Here is a 16,829-nt window from a genome sequence, read left to right on the forward strand (position 1 = left end):
TTCTGAGAGTGATATGAAATGCTGAAATCGTCAACGTATAAAGCTGCGTCAATGATTCTTGGAATTTGCTCGGTTATTGTATTTATTTTAATAGCGAACAGGGTCGTGCTAAGCACAGATCCTTGAGGCACTCCTTCTTCTTGGATGAAAACCTTTGAAAGGATTGTCTGCAGCCTAACTTGGAATGTCCTGTGTTGCAAGAAATTTTGGATATATATAGGGAGATGTCCACGTAAACCAAGGAGGTATAAGTTTTGAAGGGTTCCATAACGCCATGCCGTATCGTAAGCTTTTTCTATATCAAAGCAGATCATGACGTGATGTTCCTTTCGGATGAAGGCATTCCGTATACTGTTTTCTAATTTTATAAGTAGGTCTAGTGTTGAGCGATTTTTCCTGAAACCATGCTGTGCTGAGTTGAGAAGATTATTACTGTTCAAATACCACATTAAACGAGCGTTGATGATTTTTTCCATAACTTTGCCTAGGCAACTTGTTAAAGCAATTGGACGGTAGTTGCGTGGATTAGAAAGATCCTTTCCCGGTTTTGGGAAGGCCAGAATTATTGCGTGATGCCAACTATCTGGAAACTGGTTTTCTAGAAAGATTTTGTTGAACAGTTCAAGTAATGCCATTTGGGATTGGTGGTCAAGTTCCTTTATCATCATGTAGTGAATTTGGTCTGGTCCTACAGCGCTTTGCTTTGTCTGCGACAGAGCTGTTCTTAATTCATGGAAAGTTAACGGAAGGTTATACTGTTCGTCATTTCTTGTGGAAAAATTCAGTTTGTGTTTTTCTATTTTTGCCTTGTATATTTGAAAATTAGGAGTATATGATGTGGTTGCTGATATTTTGGCAAAGGTTTTGCCCAGTGCATTGGCTATTTCTGAAGGCTGTGCGGTGATTTGTCCATTCCAGTTTAGGATTGGAGGTGGATTAATCTGGTATCTGCCATTCATTTTTCTGATTTTATTCCAGACAGTTTGAGATGGTGTGGAACTTGTTAAAGTGGATGCAAATTTTATCCAGGATGCTTTGCTACTGGCTCTTCTAACATACCTGGCTCGCGCTCGTGCCTTTTTGAATATTACTAGGTTCTCTGTAGTGGGACATCTTCGGAAATTATTCCAGGTTTTATTCCTCTCTCTTTTAGCGTGTGAACATTCTTCATTCCACCATGGTTTTGGATGTGTTGGAAGGTGTGATGATGTTTTTGGAATAGCCTGCTCAGCAGCTTGGATTAGTTTATTTGTTACATATTGTACTGCTGCATCTAACGGTTTTTGCTTGATAATATCTGCATCTAATTTTACAATGGATTTATACTTTTCCCAATCCGCTTCATTTACTTTCCATTTGGGATTTCTACGTGACTGACATGTGGTTCCTGATATCATGGAAATGATTATTGGATAGTGATCGCTGCTGAGAGGATCTCTGTGCACAGACCAATCAAGTAGTGGAAATAATGTTGGAGAGCATAATGATAGGTCGATAGCTGTGCTATTTCCCGATGGAAGACGCGTGTATGTATGTGTGCCATCATTCAACAGGGTTAAGTCATTCTGTTCTATCCATTTTTCGATCTGTTTTCCTCTCCGGTCTACGGCTGTGTTTCCCCACATAGGACTGTGTCCGTTGAGGTCTCCCAGTATACAGAAGGGTGGAGGTAACTGAGTTAATATATCTTCCAAGTCTTGTTGTTGTAATTCTTGGTTTGGGGGAACGTAAATTGTTATAATGGTTATGAGAGATTTAATGGCTATGCGTACTGCAACCGCCTCGAGGATTGTGTTTAGTGGAAGAACTTGGGAAGGAATATGCGAATTTACCAAAATTGCCACACCACCATGGGTCGTGCCGCCTGTTACTCTGTCTTTACGGTATGTGATATAGTTCTTTACTGTGGGAGAGTCTTGAGGTCTGAGATATGTTTCTTGCAGACAAAGACACAGCGGGGTATGCTGTGCAATCAGATCATATATATCATGTATATTATTGCGGAAACCTCTGCAGTTCCATTGGATTATAATCCCCATTATTTGGTTTTGGAGAAAGTGTCAGACTGTTTCTTGGCTGTTGTTTTAAGCTTTTCAAGTTTATGTTTTTCCTTTGGAAAATATGGTTTGCCGGTATCCATCTCTTCTTCCGCAAAAATCTCTAGTACTGATTCCTCTGCTTGATTGGTCAATTCTGTATCCATTTGTTCCGTTGGCTTCTGGCTTATGGTATTACGTTTTTCTGTGACTTTTGTTTCTGAGTGTTTTGCATTTGGAGGTACAGATAGTGGTGTGTTTGTGACTTTCTCTTTTTGTTTTGGCTGGGATGTGATAAGTAGACCTCGTGCCCAATCCGAAATAGACTTCTTTGGGGAAATCGTGAAATCTGTTTGCGTCTCTATTGTACGCCGATTCTTTATGACCTGTGCATAGGAAGGTCTGTTTAAAATAGTCGGGAGTACAGTTCTCTTAGCTTCTTGGTATGTGACTGAGTGTTCTACTTTATATCGTTGAATCTGCTTTTCTCTTTTCCAGAATTCGCAGTTCTTAGAATAGGCGGAATGATCCCCCTTACAATTTGGACATTTCGGTTGCTCGGCTGGACAGTTCTGATTGGTATGATCTTGAGATCCACAGTTGGAACAGATATGAACTCCACGGCATGCCATTTGTGAATGACCATACTTTTGGCATTTAAAGCAGCGGAGAGGATTTGGAATGTATGGTCTGATGTTACAATTTAGATATCCGGCCTTTACCGATGTAGGTGGTTTGGGAGTGTTAAAGGTCAGTATCAAATTTCTGGTTGGAGTAAGTATACCATCTCTAGTTACATTAATCCTTCGCACAGCAATGACACCTTGATCTTCTAGCTCATTTTTAATTTCTTCTTCTGAGACACTAATAAGGTCCCATTCAGAAATTACTCCTTTTGATGTATTTAGGCTGTTATGGGGAGAGACTGCTACTGGGATCCCTCCAAAAGTTCTCATCTGAAGAAGTCTTTCTGCATGTTTGGCACTGGCTGTCTCGACTAAAATGTTGCCTGATTTCAGTCTCTTGACATTTTTTGGTGTTCCAGCTACACTTTCTAGGCATTTTTGGATTACAAATGGCGACAGTTTTCCCAATGGCTGTTCTGATGTTGAATGAAGGACTAGAAAGGTAGGTGCGTGAAGCGTTGTTATGTCCTTTTTTTGTCTTTTGGTAACGTTTGTCTCATTATCCTCATTTTTCCGACTCAAAGGAGACGGATCTTTGGGATCTGTGGTTGTGATATTTGGATCATTCATGTTTGCTCCTTTTAGCCCTGGGAGTGAGAGCTTTTCCTCCCAGGTTTCCGGCCCCGCCACGGGGAGGCAGGAGCGGTGCCACCTAGTGACCAAGCGGAAGTTGATTACTAGTTAGTAGAACTAGGAAATAAATAAAAGAAAGGTGTCTTTCCTTTCTTAGGATTCTTTGTGCTGGTACTTTTCAGCAACTATATATATATGTACAATAGAGAATTTTCTTTAAACTCTATAAATATGTATCACTATCACTTTAGAAATCGCTTTATAATCGCAGAGATATCGCCTGATCACTAGAAACGCTTGGCACTCGGGGCCCAGTACAAGGGAACATTTAACTGTTCACTATATCGAAGACCAACTCCATGTACTGTCCACACGTTATTTCAATCTTAATGTTGTTATATTTTGTCAATTCACAGAATCGCCCACTAATTTCATTAGGGCAATTCTAACCCATGCACGGTACTAAGTACTATATCTTCTGATACCTTTCCTATCTTCTGTTTGGGGGTTTCATTAAACTCCCCCAACCCACATCTAATATCATAAACAATACCAGAGGTCAGCAACTTTTTTCCTTATTAGTGCCATTTTTGTTCATCTTAAGTACAAAAATCTTACAGCATGCCATTTATACAGGTATATACATACTTAAAGAAATAGATAATTTTATGACTATTTTTGTATTCAAGAGCATAGAAATAAGCAAATAACAGAAAATATCATATCATCAGCATGTTGTAGAAAACCTTCCCACATGCCAACAGGTGCCTAAGGTTGCCACTGCCAATATTATATGAGAACCAACTCATACCACCATTACTGTAGTGTAACACTGTGTGTGTGCGTGCGTGCGTGTGTGTGTGTGAGCGCACATGTGTGCGCGCTCACACGCACATATACTGTATATAAAATATAAATTACACATCTACAAAACTGGAGAGGAGAGGAAAGGTTACAAAAATAAATTCCATTTAGAAATTAAGTAAATTAATATATAAATTAATGTGAATGAATTAAAATACTAACTAAGTGGTGAATATTATTTGTTGCATAGTTCCTCATGCAACCTGCACAGAATGATGATACGTAGTTTAAAAAACATTTAGTTAAAAATTATGCTACACAAGTTCACCTTTTCTAGCCTTGGCTGCTTTGAGAATAAACAAAAATTTATTTTATTTTTCTGAGCAAGTGCTTTATAAGAGGTCAACCTTCTGCCAACTGAGCAGAAGTGGATAGACTGTAAAGCAAGCAATGAACTCAGTGCTCATAAAGAGCTGATCCTAGAGATTTCAATGTCCACAGTCACATTTCGAAATTACACCCTTACATATAAAATGGGAAAATATATTCTACAGCAGACACTGGCAAACCTAGGCACACATGCTGCCTGCTAGCAGGTATGATTTCCTGCAGCATATGGCATGGTACTATATTTATGTCAAATGATTATTTCTGTGTTCATACACCCATTCAAGTGGTACACTATGTTCATATACCCCATCCAAGTGGCATGCATGACTGTTTTTATAGTTGTAATGAACAAAAATGGCACTCACAAGGTAAAATGGTTGCTGACTCCTGTTCTAAAACAGATGATCTGTGCCGATGGCTAGAACCACTCCTGTCATATCCTAGTTAGCTCTAATGAAGCACCATTTCAAGATTTAGAGTACTTTACAATGTCAAGGCAGCACAAGGTTTAGAATGCCTGTGCTAAACACTAAACACTTAACTAAGATATAAAAAAAAAAAATCCTGTAAAAATTTAGCAACCAAACCTTTAACAATACTTTTAGTTAAATAAAATGACATCCTTTTATATGGCTCATTTCAAGAAAATTGACTAATATTAACTGGAACCTACAGAAATAATTAAGGTTTTCTACTAACTTTGGTTGTTCCCATCCATAAAAAAAATAACTAACCTAATCAATCACATTCTACACATAAGAAAATGTGTATGCTTCTTTTCTTTTCAGCAGTAGGGCAAGTCATATTACATACAATGTGTTGAACATAAGAGATTCAAATAGATGGGTTATGATATTTTAATCAAGGACAATGTGTCAATATAATATTCTGGTTATTGAAAAATAATTGCAACTCTTCCCCCCCCACCAGGTTTATAAATCTATTTGGCAAGCTATGCCTGAATTCAAAACTGTACATCTTAAGAATATATGTGAAAGGCTAAAGACACTATAATCGTTTTGAATGAACTTATTACTCAACTTTTTTTTTTAAAGCTGCATAATAAGAGGTAATTAACATTCAATAAATTAAGAGAGCAAAATAAAATCCTGGTCTATATGATTTGCATATTAGCGACAAACAAAATCATAATTATATCTATTATTTTGGGACTAACAAAACTATTTAGGATGGCTAAACATCTCATTTATTCCAAAGCCTAGCTGCCCTCTTAATAACATGGCTTTCACTCTATCTTGTCCTTGAACCTATTACTTTATTTATATCACCTGATTACCCTTATACCCAAGGCACTTTGCCAAACAGACAACTTCTTAGCCTAACCACTACTACTATTACTCAGAGTTGTAATCTAAATACCTATCTGCATACATGTTTTCAGTTTGTTCAGCCTGCCTTGTAGAAAAAAATTAGATGCAAAAATCTCATAATTACACCAAAGGATGAGTAGTATTATAATAGATTTCACAAAATCTGATATATTCAGAATTAAGTAGTAGCCCTGAGTTACCATTTAAAACTTAGGCAATTCATCATTCATCCAGTAAACTGAATACTTGTGGGTACCAAGTAGAAAACAAAATTTCCCATAAATATTCTTAGCATAGCTCTCGCTCTCTCTGACATACAATTATTTCATGTGGAAGACAGTTCAATAACAGCATTTATTTTAACTTATATTGTTTGAATAAAACTATAATACTGAACATGTAGATTAAGATGAAATACTCAGATACTTTCATTAGAGAGTATAATCAGTATCTAAAAGTGACATACACACAGAGCAGCTGCATGTGAGCACACATACAATGTATTGTGTATTTATGTACATTTAAGGAGACTGTGCTCAAAGTTTAATGAATATATTTAGATATCAAATCTCATAAATGAATCTTATAAAGTTCTCACAACCCTCAGTACAACAGATACCAAAAACTAAGAGTTCAATACAATCTGTGTTGAATCTCTACCCAAAACACAAGAATTTATAAATAATTGGGTATCTTGAATACCCCTCAGGACTCAAATAGGCTAACAAAAAATCTACTACAAATAAATTGGGTTGTTAATGTACAGTTAAAAAAAAAAAAAAAAAAAAACTGCTATAACACTCAAAAAGTGATGAGATTTCTTATACAGCAGAATACATTTTTGCATGAGAGAAGGAATGCGTCTCTTCAAGAAATGGATTACTATATATGAAATGCCATACAAATATAAAGATGTTCACATAAAAACGAAAATTTTATTAGTTTAGTAATACTTCAGTAGTTAATTAAAAGTAATATATGTACAGTGTAGTGCAGTGTATAGTAAAATGTACACTGCACTGGATAATAGTATAATAAACCAGTATAAGTTCTATTTGGTTTTAAAAACAGTACTGTATATCAGTCTTACACATTGTATATCAGTGTGTATATCAGTCAGTACTGTATATCAGTCTTACACATTGGGAATAATGTGTAAAAATTACTATCCTACTTACCAGACTAACGAAACTATAGATCTAATCAACATGGTCAAATGCTTAATATTACAGGAATTTGAATTAAAAAAATAAATAAATAATAACTACTGGCAGAAATTATTTTAGTTGTATGTGTGAATATAAATATATATAAGTCAAAACTACATAAGCTTAAATGAACTTTACACAAAGTGAAATATTTTAATGAAAATATTAAAAAATTTAATATTAGAAAATATTAAATAATAACAATTTTTTTAATCCACGAAAAGGATTAAAAAATCTGTACTTAACATCCTTAATTATTAATGAAATGCAAAATATCTACCATTCACACATAATGCATAAATGAGAAGTATTTCCTTTAGCATTACATTCTATATTTGTACTCATAAACAGGAAAAAGAAAAAAAATATATCTGAAAACCAAGAGTGAGTAGTGGGGGGGGGGGGGGTTAGAGATCAGCTGTATGGCATGGCAGGAGCAAGAAAGGTTCAATAACCATTCCTAATAGTTGTGATCTATTAGTGTTGAGATGGAAAAACAAATGGAACACAAAGTAGCTTCAATATTTTCATTATTTCAATTTAATAAATTGATGTTTTACTCAAAATATACAATTTTCCACCACCATAAATAGATACGACATACATAAAGGCTTAAATCAATGGATTCTTAGAATGAATAAGTATAAAATGTTTATTTAAATTAGAATGATAAGTTTATATATATACCCACACACAATAAGACTATGACTGGCATTTTCAAAAGATAATGTTGTGCATAATCAGGTGGGGTGGGGGGAAGAGATCCTAGCCATTCATCCGGTACCTATAAACTCTTTGGTATAATAAAAATAAAAATTACCAAAGTATGGGATGATAGCATTTGTCTTTGTAACAGTTAATTTTATTTTAAACTAAAATTAAGTCTAATGTGACACTAAGGTTTTAAAGCAAAAAAAAAAAAAAAAACTTTATATTAAAAACTAATTCTCATACTTAAGCCGATTACATCTATTAATATACACATATATATATATATCTATAAATTAACACCTTTTTTTTTAAGAATACTAATAACAATAATTTTTAAATATGATTTAAGATTCATGTATTATCAGTATTCTTAGAGAAGGATTTGCTTAATTTAGTTACTATTAATTCTAAGTCATTGACATGAGATCAATGAGATCATGACTTTAGTTGGTATATATATATATATGAAAGGGAAAAGGAAGATAGAGGGGAGACTTATGAACAAAAGCCACTGATAGACAGAAAGTACCCAACAACCATGACTGTTATGTATTAATTAAAGTTGAAGAGAAAAGAAAAGAAAAAAGGGGGTATATCTATACTTCCTCCTTTTGCTTGTCTCATCTTTCCCTTTTGTCTTCCCTCCTTTTTTCTTTTCTCTTCAACTTTCATTAATACATAACACATATACATAACACATATACATAACACACGCTAGTAAAGTTCCCACACTGCTCATTTTTCCTAATTCATTGCTCATTTCCTTCGTATTCCACGTACAAAACATTGTAGCCATACTTCCAACTTCCCCAGTGAATAAATTGCTTTTACTCATAAAAATTGGAAATTTATAATTAAAATCATCAATCACTACTATATTCCTTATTTTTATAGCAAGCATGTTAATATACATTAAAAAGTTTTTCAATTGTGAATCACTGTTTGTTTATTATTATTTTATACTTTATTATGATTTATTTTATTTTATTATATATATTTTTTTTTCTTCATTTGTGCCTAAATATAAAATATGACCATTCCAACTCTTCTGGGTAATCTCTTGGAAGAATGTACATCCTATCTAATCTTTTTCTGGAATAAAAATAATTTGGATCACAAATGATTGTATCTGTAGTTGAAGAACTCAGAGTTATCAAAATAAATCCGAAAATTCCAACAAGAACTGTGACTTATCAAGAGGAAGGAACAGCAGTGCAGAACAGAAATTAGCAAAATTATATTAGCTGAAAATATAATGAATTTCTTTTAAATATCATTTATATTATTTCAATATTTTGAAACAGCGGCATGGTTGTTTGGGAGGGGGAAGCTCAATAGTCCATCTTTCATCAGTATTGATGCGGATCTAGTTACTAATAATAATGATTAAAGAAAAAAAAACGTATCAAATGAGCCGAAATGCAATGATGCTTCTAAATTCAGGTGAAGACATACGAGCAAGGCAAACTACATTATTTCGATGTCTCAATATCACATAGGTCGGTCTGATAATGTAATTACATACTGATGCTAAGATTACATCAATCTTTAGTCGTATAAAAGTGTACAATAAAATAAATTGATATTTAAACTTTCATTAATTCTAAAACATATTCTTAATATTAATTCTTATCTAACCGGTAAGACTAAATTTTTGTTAGCTTCACTTCAACTGATCATTCAATCACCTTAGTTATGATTTAGTGACATCTGCAGTACAGTACCGCTACACTACCCAAATCAGCAAGCATAAATTTATTATCAGGCTCCATTTCCATTTGCAAAACAAGGTTTATCAAAGAAATGCATGCAGTGTTATTATAAACATGTGCTTTAGTTGTAAAAGCTGCACAAAATTGAGGTTAGATCGGCCAGTGTTCAGTTTCATCGATAAGCTGCGAGGGTCTGCTAGTCAGCACACCACACCGTTATAGTTTCTGCAAACAGAAGTTTAGGATATCACAACAATATAAAAGATAGTGATCAGACTTAGGGGGGTGGGAATTAGCATTATTATGGGTTGGAAAGTGTCATACAAACAATGTGTGTTGTGCTCGTGTAAATGATGAGCTAGTGCAAGCACTTCATCTATTCTCCATATATTATGACATTACTGTTTCTTACCATTTTCGGCTGGGTCACCTTTCTTTGCGGTGGCTGCGTTACCCATGTTTGTAATCCGTGATAAAAATAAAACTCTATCCAAGGACCCCACGTAATGAACTAATTAATTAATGTCAGCACATAAATAATATAAGTCCGAAGAAAACACATTGGAAATCCTAGTTGTATGAGAATTAAGATACATCAGCAAATCCTCACTACGGAAACGCCAATGTCTGAGTCTACGACGGCGTATCCTTCCGCATATTCCTCTACACGGAAAGATTCCGTAAGGGATACAATAAACGATGAGCACTCAGATAACAAACAGTCTTTTGGGCAACCCATGTTAAACAACTACTATAATTTTAACAAAGTACACCGCAGAGAGTTTCTCTTCTCGGTACTGTAAACAAACTGTGTGTTACCAAAGGTACTCTTTAGACGCCGTAAGACAGAGAAACAAAATGGCGAAGAGTTATCTGACCTATTATGGGATACGATGGGAGCTAGAGCGCCGGCGCGAGGGAGGTTTAATCGCTTCTCACAGAAAGCGAACTGTGAGATATGGAAGTTGAAATTGAGAATGTAATCTTATATGAAAGTTTCCAGAACACATAATTTTCTTCGATGAGTAAAATCACACAAAAACACATTTCAAACTATTGCGCAGAATTTTTTTAACAAACGCTAAAAGCACGATTTCGAAGCTCCAGCTGATATCACCCCGCACTAGCGACTGTCAAATCTCCAAAATTCTGTGATAAGGTGATGTTTATACATAACATGTGCACATCTCATCTTTATGAAACTGTCACATATAATAATAATTATATATAAAAATAAATGCTGCTTATTAAGTTTTTTTTTTTTTTTTACAAATTATAACCTAAAAACTTAGTTTCTTTTTAAAATCAAATTTCGTAGAAAATCCTAAAATTTTATTTTATTTTCACTTTGGTTACAAGTTGGTCATCGGTAGAGAAGAATGCGAACCTCAGAATTTGTAATCAGCACCTCCCCTAGGATTTTTTTAGGACACCTGCTAGCTTAGGGAAAGGGAACCTCAGTAGTGCATCCAGGATTTTTCTTTGGATGCTAGAGATTATAGTTGCTGTTTTGACCTAGAGAAAATAAACCAGTCTTTTTTTTTTTTGCTTACATTAAGTCTCTTTTGAAGTGGGGGTTGAATCCCGGAAACAGAGGCCGGTATTTATCCCCCCCCCCCAAAAAAAAACCTTGGGTGTAATGGCGCCCCAATTTCTAAAGGGGAAGATAAAGCGGTACTTTCGGGAATCATTTAGCATTAATCATCATATAGTAATAAAAAAAAAAAATCCACAGTATTGTGATCTTAAGAGGAAAGTGGCAGTCCCAGTAGAGGCTAAAAGGGTTATAGCCCCCTTACAATCAAAATAATGTGGATTTTTTTTTTTTTTTTTTTACTGCGGCATGAAGAATAAAGGTTAATGATATTCTGAACACTGCGTCAGCTCCTCCCTCTAATTTCTTAGCCTCTTCCCCTTTAGAAAATTCTGGGACCTCCACTGTAAGGGAGACATAGCACCTTTAGTCCCTACCTTACAGCGCCACCAGAGGTGGCCTGTCCCAGACGAACGTGCAGCGATCGCCGCCGTGGCCAACAACAAATTTGAGTTATCGACCAATAATCATGACACGATAAGTGATTCAGATGGGATTAGAACTGTTAAGAGTCGCCGGAGTCAAAATCTGCCAGTCTGATCCCGATCGCCGTTGCCTTCCTGGGTGTATCCCTGAGGGACTTCACTTTTCTTGCATTATAATTCTTTGCCTCGAAAAGAAATATTTTTATTTTTAAAAATATTATTTAAATTTCTATAAACTTTTTTTTTATTTCGGAAATTGTCATAATTATTTCGTATACCCAGAAAGATCCAATGAATGAGGAACAACAATCTACAGAAGACTTGGGTAAATAATTATAAGAGATATATTAGGGAAGGGGTGGCGAACCCATGACACGTGTTCCCAAAGTGGCATGTATACAATTTTTTTGGACACGCGGAATTCAGAATGTCCCAAAAAAATTTCAAACCACATGCAATGATTTGTCTGAAGTCGGAGTGGTGAGACATACTGACGAAATAGTAAAACGAAATTAAGAAAAAAAAAACTCGTATATTTCACACATTTATTCAGAACAAGTTATTGGTAAAGTTATGCGAGATATATTATCCACATTCAGTATTTAGTGTAGCCTCCCTCATTGTCAATTACGGTTTGTATGTGACGGGGAGATTGAAGATTATTCTTCATTAATTCTCATAAATATTTTAATTGCTATTTGCCCTTTACAGATTGTTTAGAATGTCAGCTCAACCAGCAAAGAAACAAAATTCAATTGAAGAGGGAAATAGCAGAGAATTTCAAGAATCTTTGAATGAAAGATTAGGTATGATTAAGAAGGATAATAAGGCATTACACATTTTGTGTTCTGAAACAGCTGTGTTTAGGTACTACGCGCAACTGTTTCAGAACACAAAATACATAATTTTGTTTTCTGAAACGCGAGTGTAATTTTTTTAAATATTTAGCCAATTTTGGCATGCACCCTTGAAAAGGTTCCCCATCCCTGTATTAGGGTAATGAAATGTAATATATAGTATATACACGAAACTTAATTTGTGTGAATAGTAATACTAGGGGTGCTGTAAATAAAATGAGTGAATGCCAGTGCAAAGTCGTCTGTATTTGAGAGCACCTGGTAATATCAACTAACGCTGCTATTGTAGAAATAACTGAAACATAGTACTGTCCCGGGATAGGAGAAAATCAGGGCCAGATTTAGAAATGATGAGGCTTTAATATACTTTTTTATCGTCTCAAAATGAATCGGTGTAGCCTAAAGCCATGCCTTGTTTGACTATGTCTAAATCTGGCTCTGGGAGTGATGGACATTATGGTGAGTACTCTGTGTTCACAGGAAATAGGGAGAAATAAAGCGGGGGGGGGGGGGGTATGCTGCTCTTCAACACTTGCTTGAAAGCAAAACAAGATCAAGTCCAGGTAGACGTTGAATCTGTTGTTTAAGATGGCAAGTTCACTGGTTAATGGTTATAAGGGGAAAATGATAAACTGTAATATTACATGCGAAACGAAGTATAATAAAAAATTCTTTAGGCAACGTAAGTGGGCAAACAAGAGCGAGTGCATCATTACGGGCGACTTTAAATTCCCTCTTATAGATGGAACTTGTGGATATGCACTATTGGTTCCCGAACTGTCATTTTTTGATATTTCTGGGATCTTTGGTGAGAACCAGGTCAAGGATATTGGACCCTTTGTGCTTTCTGTAACATATTGAAATAAATAGCAGTCATATAGTTTATTTATTTAATTGATTCAAGAAACTATATGACTGCTATTTATTTCAATATGTTACAGAAAGCACACAGGGTCCAATATCCTTGAACTGGTTCTCACCAAAGATCCCAGAAATATCAAAAAATGACAGTTCGGGAACCAATAGCGGAAACGATTATAATATCATATAATGGGTAGTATCCGAGGAAATTTCGGTGGTCACAGGGAATTAATTACTTCGTGAATTAATTACAAGAAGGAAGATTATGGAAAATACAAGTTTTCCAGAGCTTTAATAACTAGACTGGAGAGCTCTATTAACTTGAATTCTTAAGCTCTATTAATTTCCCTCTTGAACTCTATAATTTCTGTACAGGGAAGCATTACTGACATTTATATGCAGTATAATGCCACAACACTGGCACTTGTTTGAATGGTGTTGCTGATCAGAGGCAGAAGGTTTGCATCAGTGCAAACTCGTCAAAACAGTTTATGACACAGTGTATATGATTGATACTTCTAAACCACTTGGCTTCTTTCAGATCGCGCTTTACAACCCCAGGGGCTCACATCTGGTGAGTGGGGGCTTGGCACACCCAGGGTCCTGAGCTGGATATCATCATTCTTCTCTTTCTTGGTGATTCCCTTCTACCTCTCTCTCTCTCTCTCCCTCCCTCCCAGGGTAACACAGAATAAATTTTTTTTTTTTTTTTTGCTGGTGCAGCATAAGCCTCGGCCTCCCTTGCACATATGGCTAATAATAATAATAATAATAATAACATCCCAAGTGTTTATGCTAAGTGTGACTTTTATTTGGCAACAGCCCATCCTCAGAAGAGATGGCAAACCACTGAAAGAGCTATTAGAGCAGTGCCACAATATTATAAATAAATCACAGTAATATGTCTCATCGTGAAGCTCACTTTACTTCATGTGAAACGCGCTATAAATATACTGCACTGTGCATAGAAGATCAAATCATCATGGAAAAAGTTGCTTTCCTTGTATAATGTTTCTATAATATATTTTCCTTCTTTGGTTTGTGGACCATGCATTGCCAAAGGATGTATGTCCTGCTATTAGAAATTTGGTTAAGTAATGGATTATAACTGTGTCCAATTACTCTCACGTTGTTTAATCATCATTGCAGGGACGCAGCGTATCTTTGTAGTGACATGATTAATGGTTCCTTCTCATAAATGCTCCTCTGATTTATTTTATTTATTAAAATACCATTTTCTTTTATTATATTTTACAAGATACATACTCCAAAAATTGTATCCGTAGAATTTCACTTTGAAATACATTTTACATAATACATTTTAAATAATGTTATCTACAATAGATTAAATAAAGAAATGCAATACAGCCTCCTTTCACTCTCCTATACTGTAAATCTTTTTATTACGAAGGTAAGCCAACAGAAAATTGAAAATTTGTCAATATCATTATCATCGGCCGTTTTCAATCCACTGCAGGATGAAGGCCTCTCCAGCAACTTTCCAGTTCCTTTTTAGTCCATCTGCCATCATGTCTTCGAGCTAAGTGTCCTGCCCAATAACTTTTTTGTCAATAACTGGTACTTTAGTTTAAAAAAACACATGATTTAGGTATATCTCAAATCTCTACACCATTTTTTTTTTTTATATATATATATATCCTGATCATAAAAGCCTTTTGGTTACGTTGACACTATTGTAAAACTAAAGAAGTTATTAACTATGAAGTTAATTTTACATTTTGAGCGCGTTAGAAAATGGTAATAATATATGATTTATAACCCCCGGGGCTCACATCTGGTGAGTATGGGCTTGGCACACCCAGGGTCCTGAGCTAGATATCATCATTCTTCTTTCACCAAGAAAGAGAAGAATGCTGGATATCATCATTCTTCTCTTTCTTGGTGATTCCTCTCTCTCTCTCTCTCTCTCTCTCTCTCTCTCTCTCTCTCTCTCTCTCTCTCTCTCAAGGGTAACTCAATTTTTTTTTTTTTTTTTTTTTTTTTTTTGGCTGGTGCAGAAAAAGCCTCAGGTTCCTTGCACTATATGGCTAATCATAATAATAATAATAATAATAACAACAAAAAAAAAAAAAAAACGAACAGAAATGCAACGACTTTTATGCGCGAACCGAGCACATTTCGTTTCTGCGCATCCGCCACATTGACTATTCGTTCTTCCAATCAGCGCACAGCAACAAACATAATATACAATGCTTCAGATCTAGGGCTGGCTGTAGTTTATCCAGGCTGCTTTCAACAATTTTGGCATCGGCGATCGCCATCTAGTCACCTAGCGGAGTCCATCCCTTTAGTTTAAATATATGGTATATGTACAATAAATAAATAAATAACAATTGTCAGATTTCTATTGGCCGATTTTAATGAAATTTGGGATTTCTCAGCAAATCATTCTAAAAGAGATAAATATATTTCATGAAAATCAATTCACTAGGAGTCGAGTTATTACACGCGGACGGACGGAAAAAATGGTGAAGACAGTAGGCGTGTTATGCGTATATGCAAATGCGCTTCATATGAACAAGTTACAATTTACATAAATTAAAAAGACAAAGTAATAATTATTTTTGAAGATTGAATAAATGAAATTCTGTTTTCTGTTAACAAGATATAGATAATTTTAATGCACGTTAAAACTCTTTATTTAAATTAAAATTCAAAAATAATGCTTTTAATGTGTATTTTCAATAGTAAAATGTTAATTGCCAGGAAATATTATTAAAACATTTTTCCTGATAACTTGTTTAGTTAATTCCCATTTTTCAATGCAATATGCAAACATTTTGTAATGCAAGCGAAAACGATGCTAGACAACAGCATAGTTTTCGCTTGCTCGCATGGCTATGTGATTCAGCAACCAATTGCAACACAAAAATTCTTCCAACGTAGTAAGTAGGGTGACGTTGACTTGAAGTGTTCATAAGGCAACTGAAAGCCAATTAACTGGATCTCATCCCTTTTGCAGCTATGCACTCGCTTTATTATTATTATTTTTTTTTTTATTATTACTTCTCCCTGATGGGGGTTCCACCCTATGACGGGTTCTGGTACCAAGTACACAGGATGGTTGTTATGTCTCGTGTTACTATTGGTCGAGGAACTCTCTGACTATCCTACAGGTGTTCAGGATTGCGACGTTCTGGAGTTCCTTGTATGTGTTCTCTGGGAGACCTATTGCTAGTAGGCTGTTATGTAGGGTCTTTGGCAACATACCAGTGGTTGACACGACGATCAAGATGGTCGCTACTTATTGCATATGCTGCATCTCTTTGATCTCCTGTCTCAGGTCCGTGTACTTCCTGATATTTTCCTCGTGTGTTTTCTGGAGATTGTCATTGGGCACTGCTAACTGCGGTTGGAGGATCCCGGTCCCAAGCCTTCTGGCCAATCCAGTCCTTCAGGCCACCCCAAACCGGTTAAAGTTATCCGATCGGTTCTTACCCATGCAAATGTTGCAGTAAATATACTCCTTGGATGGCGACCTCTACAAGTTTGCATTGGATAAAAAATATAGGCAGAACTTACTCCATCGACTTCCTTCTCAGGATCACGTCACAGGACATTAGAACCTGCTCCCAAGAGCCTGTCCATCACTGCCATGGATTCATCACTATTCCAACTTT

The 16,829-nt window shown here is 35.4% G+C and overlaps 1 protein-coding gene across 7 annotated transcripts in view; it reads right to left on the reverse strand.

The window, feature by feature from the left end:
* Pka-C1 (Protein kinase, cAMP-dependent, catalytic subunit 1) overlaps positions 1-16,829 on the reverse strand; it is a 617,895-nt gene that overhangs the window by 296,632 nt on the left and 304,434 nt on the right. The window contains exon 1 of one of the 7 annotated variants that reach the window (XM_090374351.1): positions 9,864-10,294. The exons of 5 other annotated variants lie outside the window; for them this stretch is intronic. In XM_090374351.1, the coding sequence (XP_090230477.1) occupies positions 9,864-9,909 (46 nt within the window). In that variant the 5' untranslated portion in view covers positions 9,910-10,294. Of the gene's footprint in view, positions 1-9,863; positions 10,295-16,829 lie in introns of those variants that run through there. One more of the 7 variants, XM_090374350.1, reaches the window with a different exon arrangement.

This window comes from Mastigoproctus giganteus, chromosome 5 (genome assembly GCF_048544385.1).
Source record: "Mastigoproctus giganteus isolate SK-2022 chromosome 5, ASM4854438v1, whole genome shotgun sequence".
NCBI lineage: Eukaryota > Metazoa > Arthropoda > Arachnida > Uropygi > Thelyphonidae > Mastigoproctus > Mastigoproctus giganteus.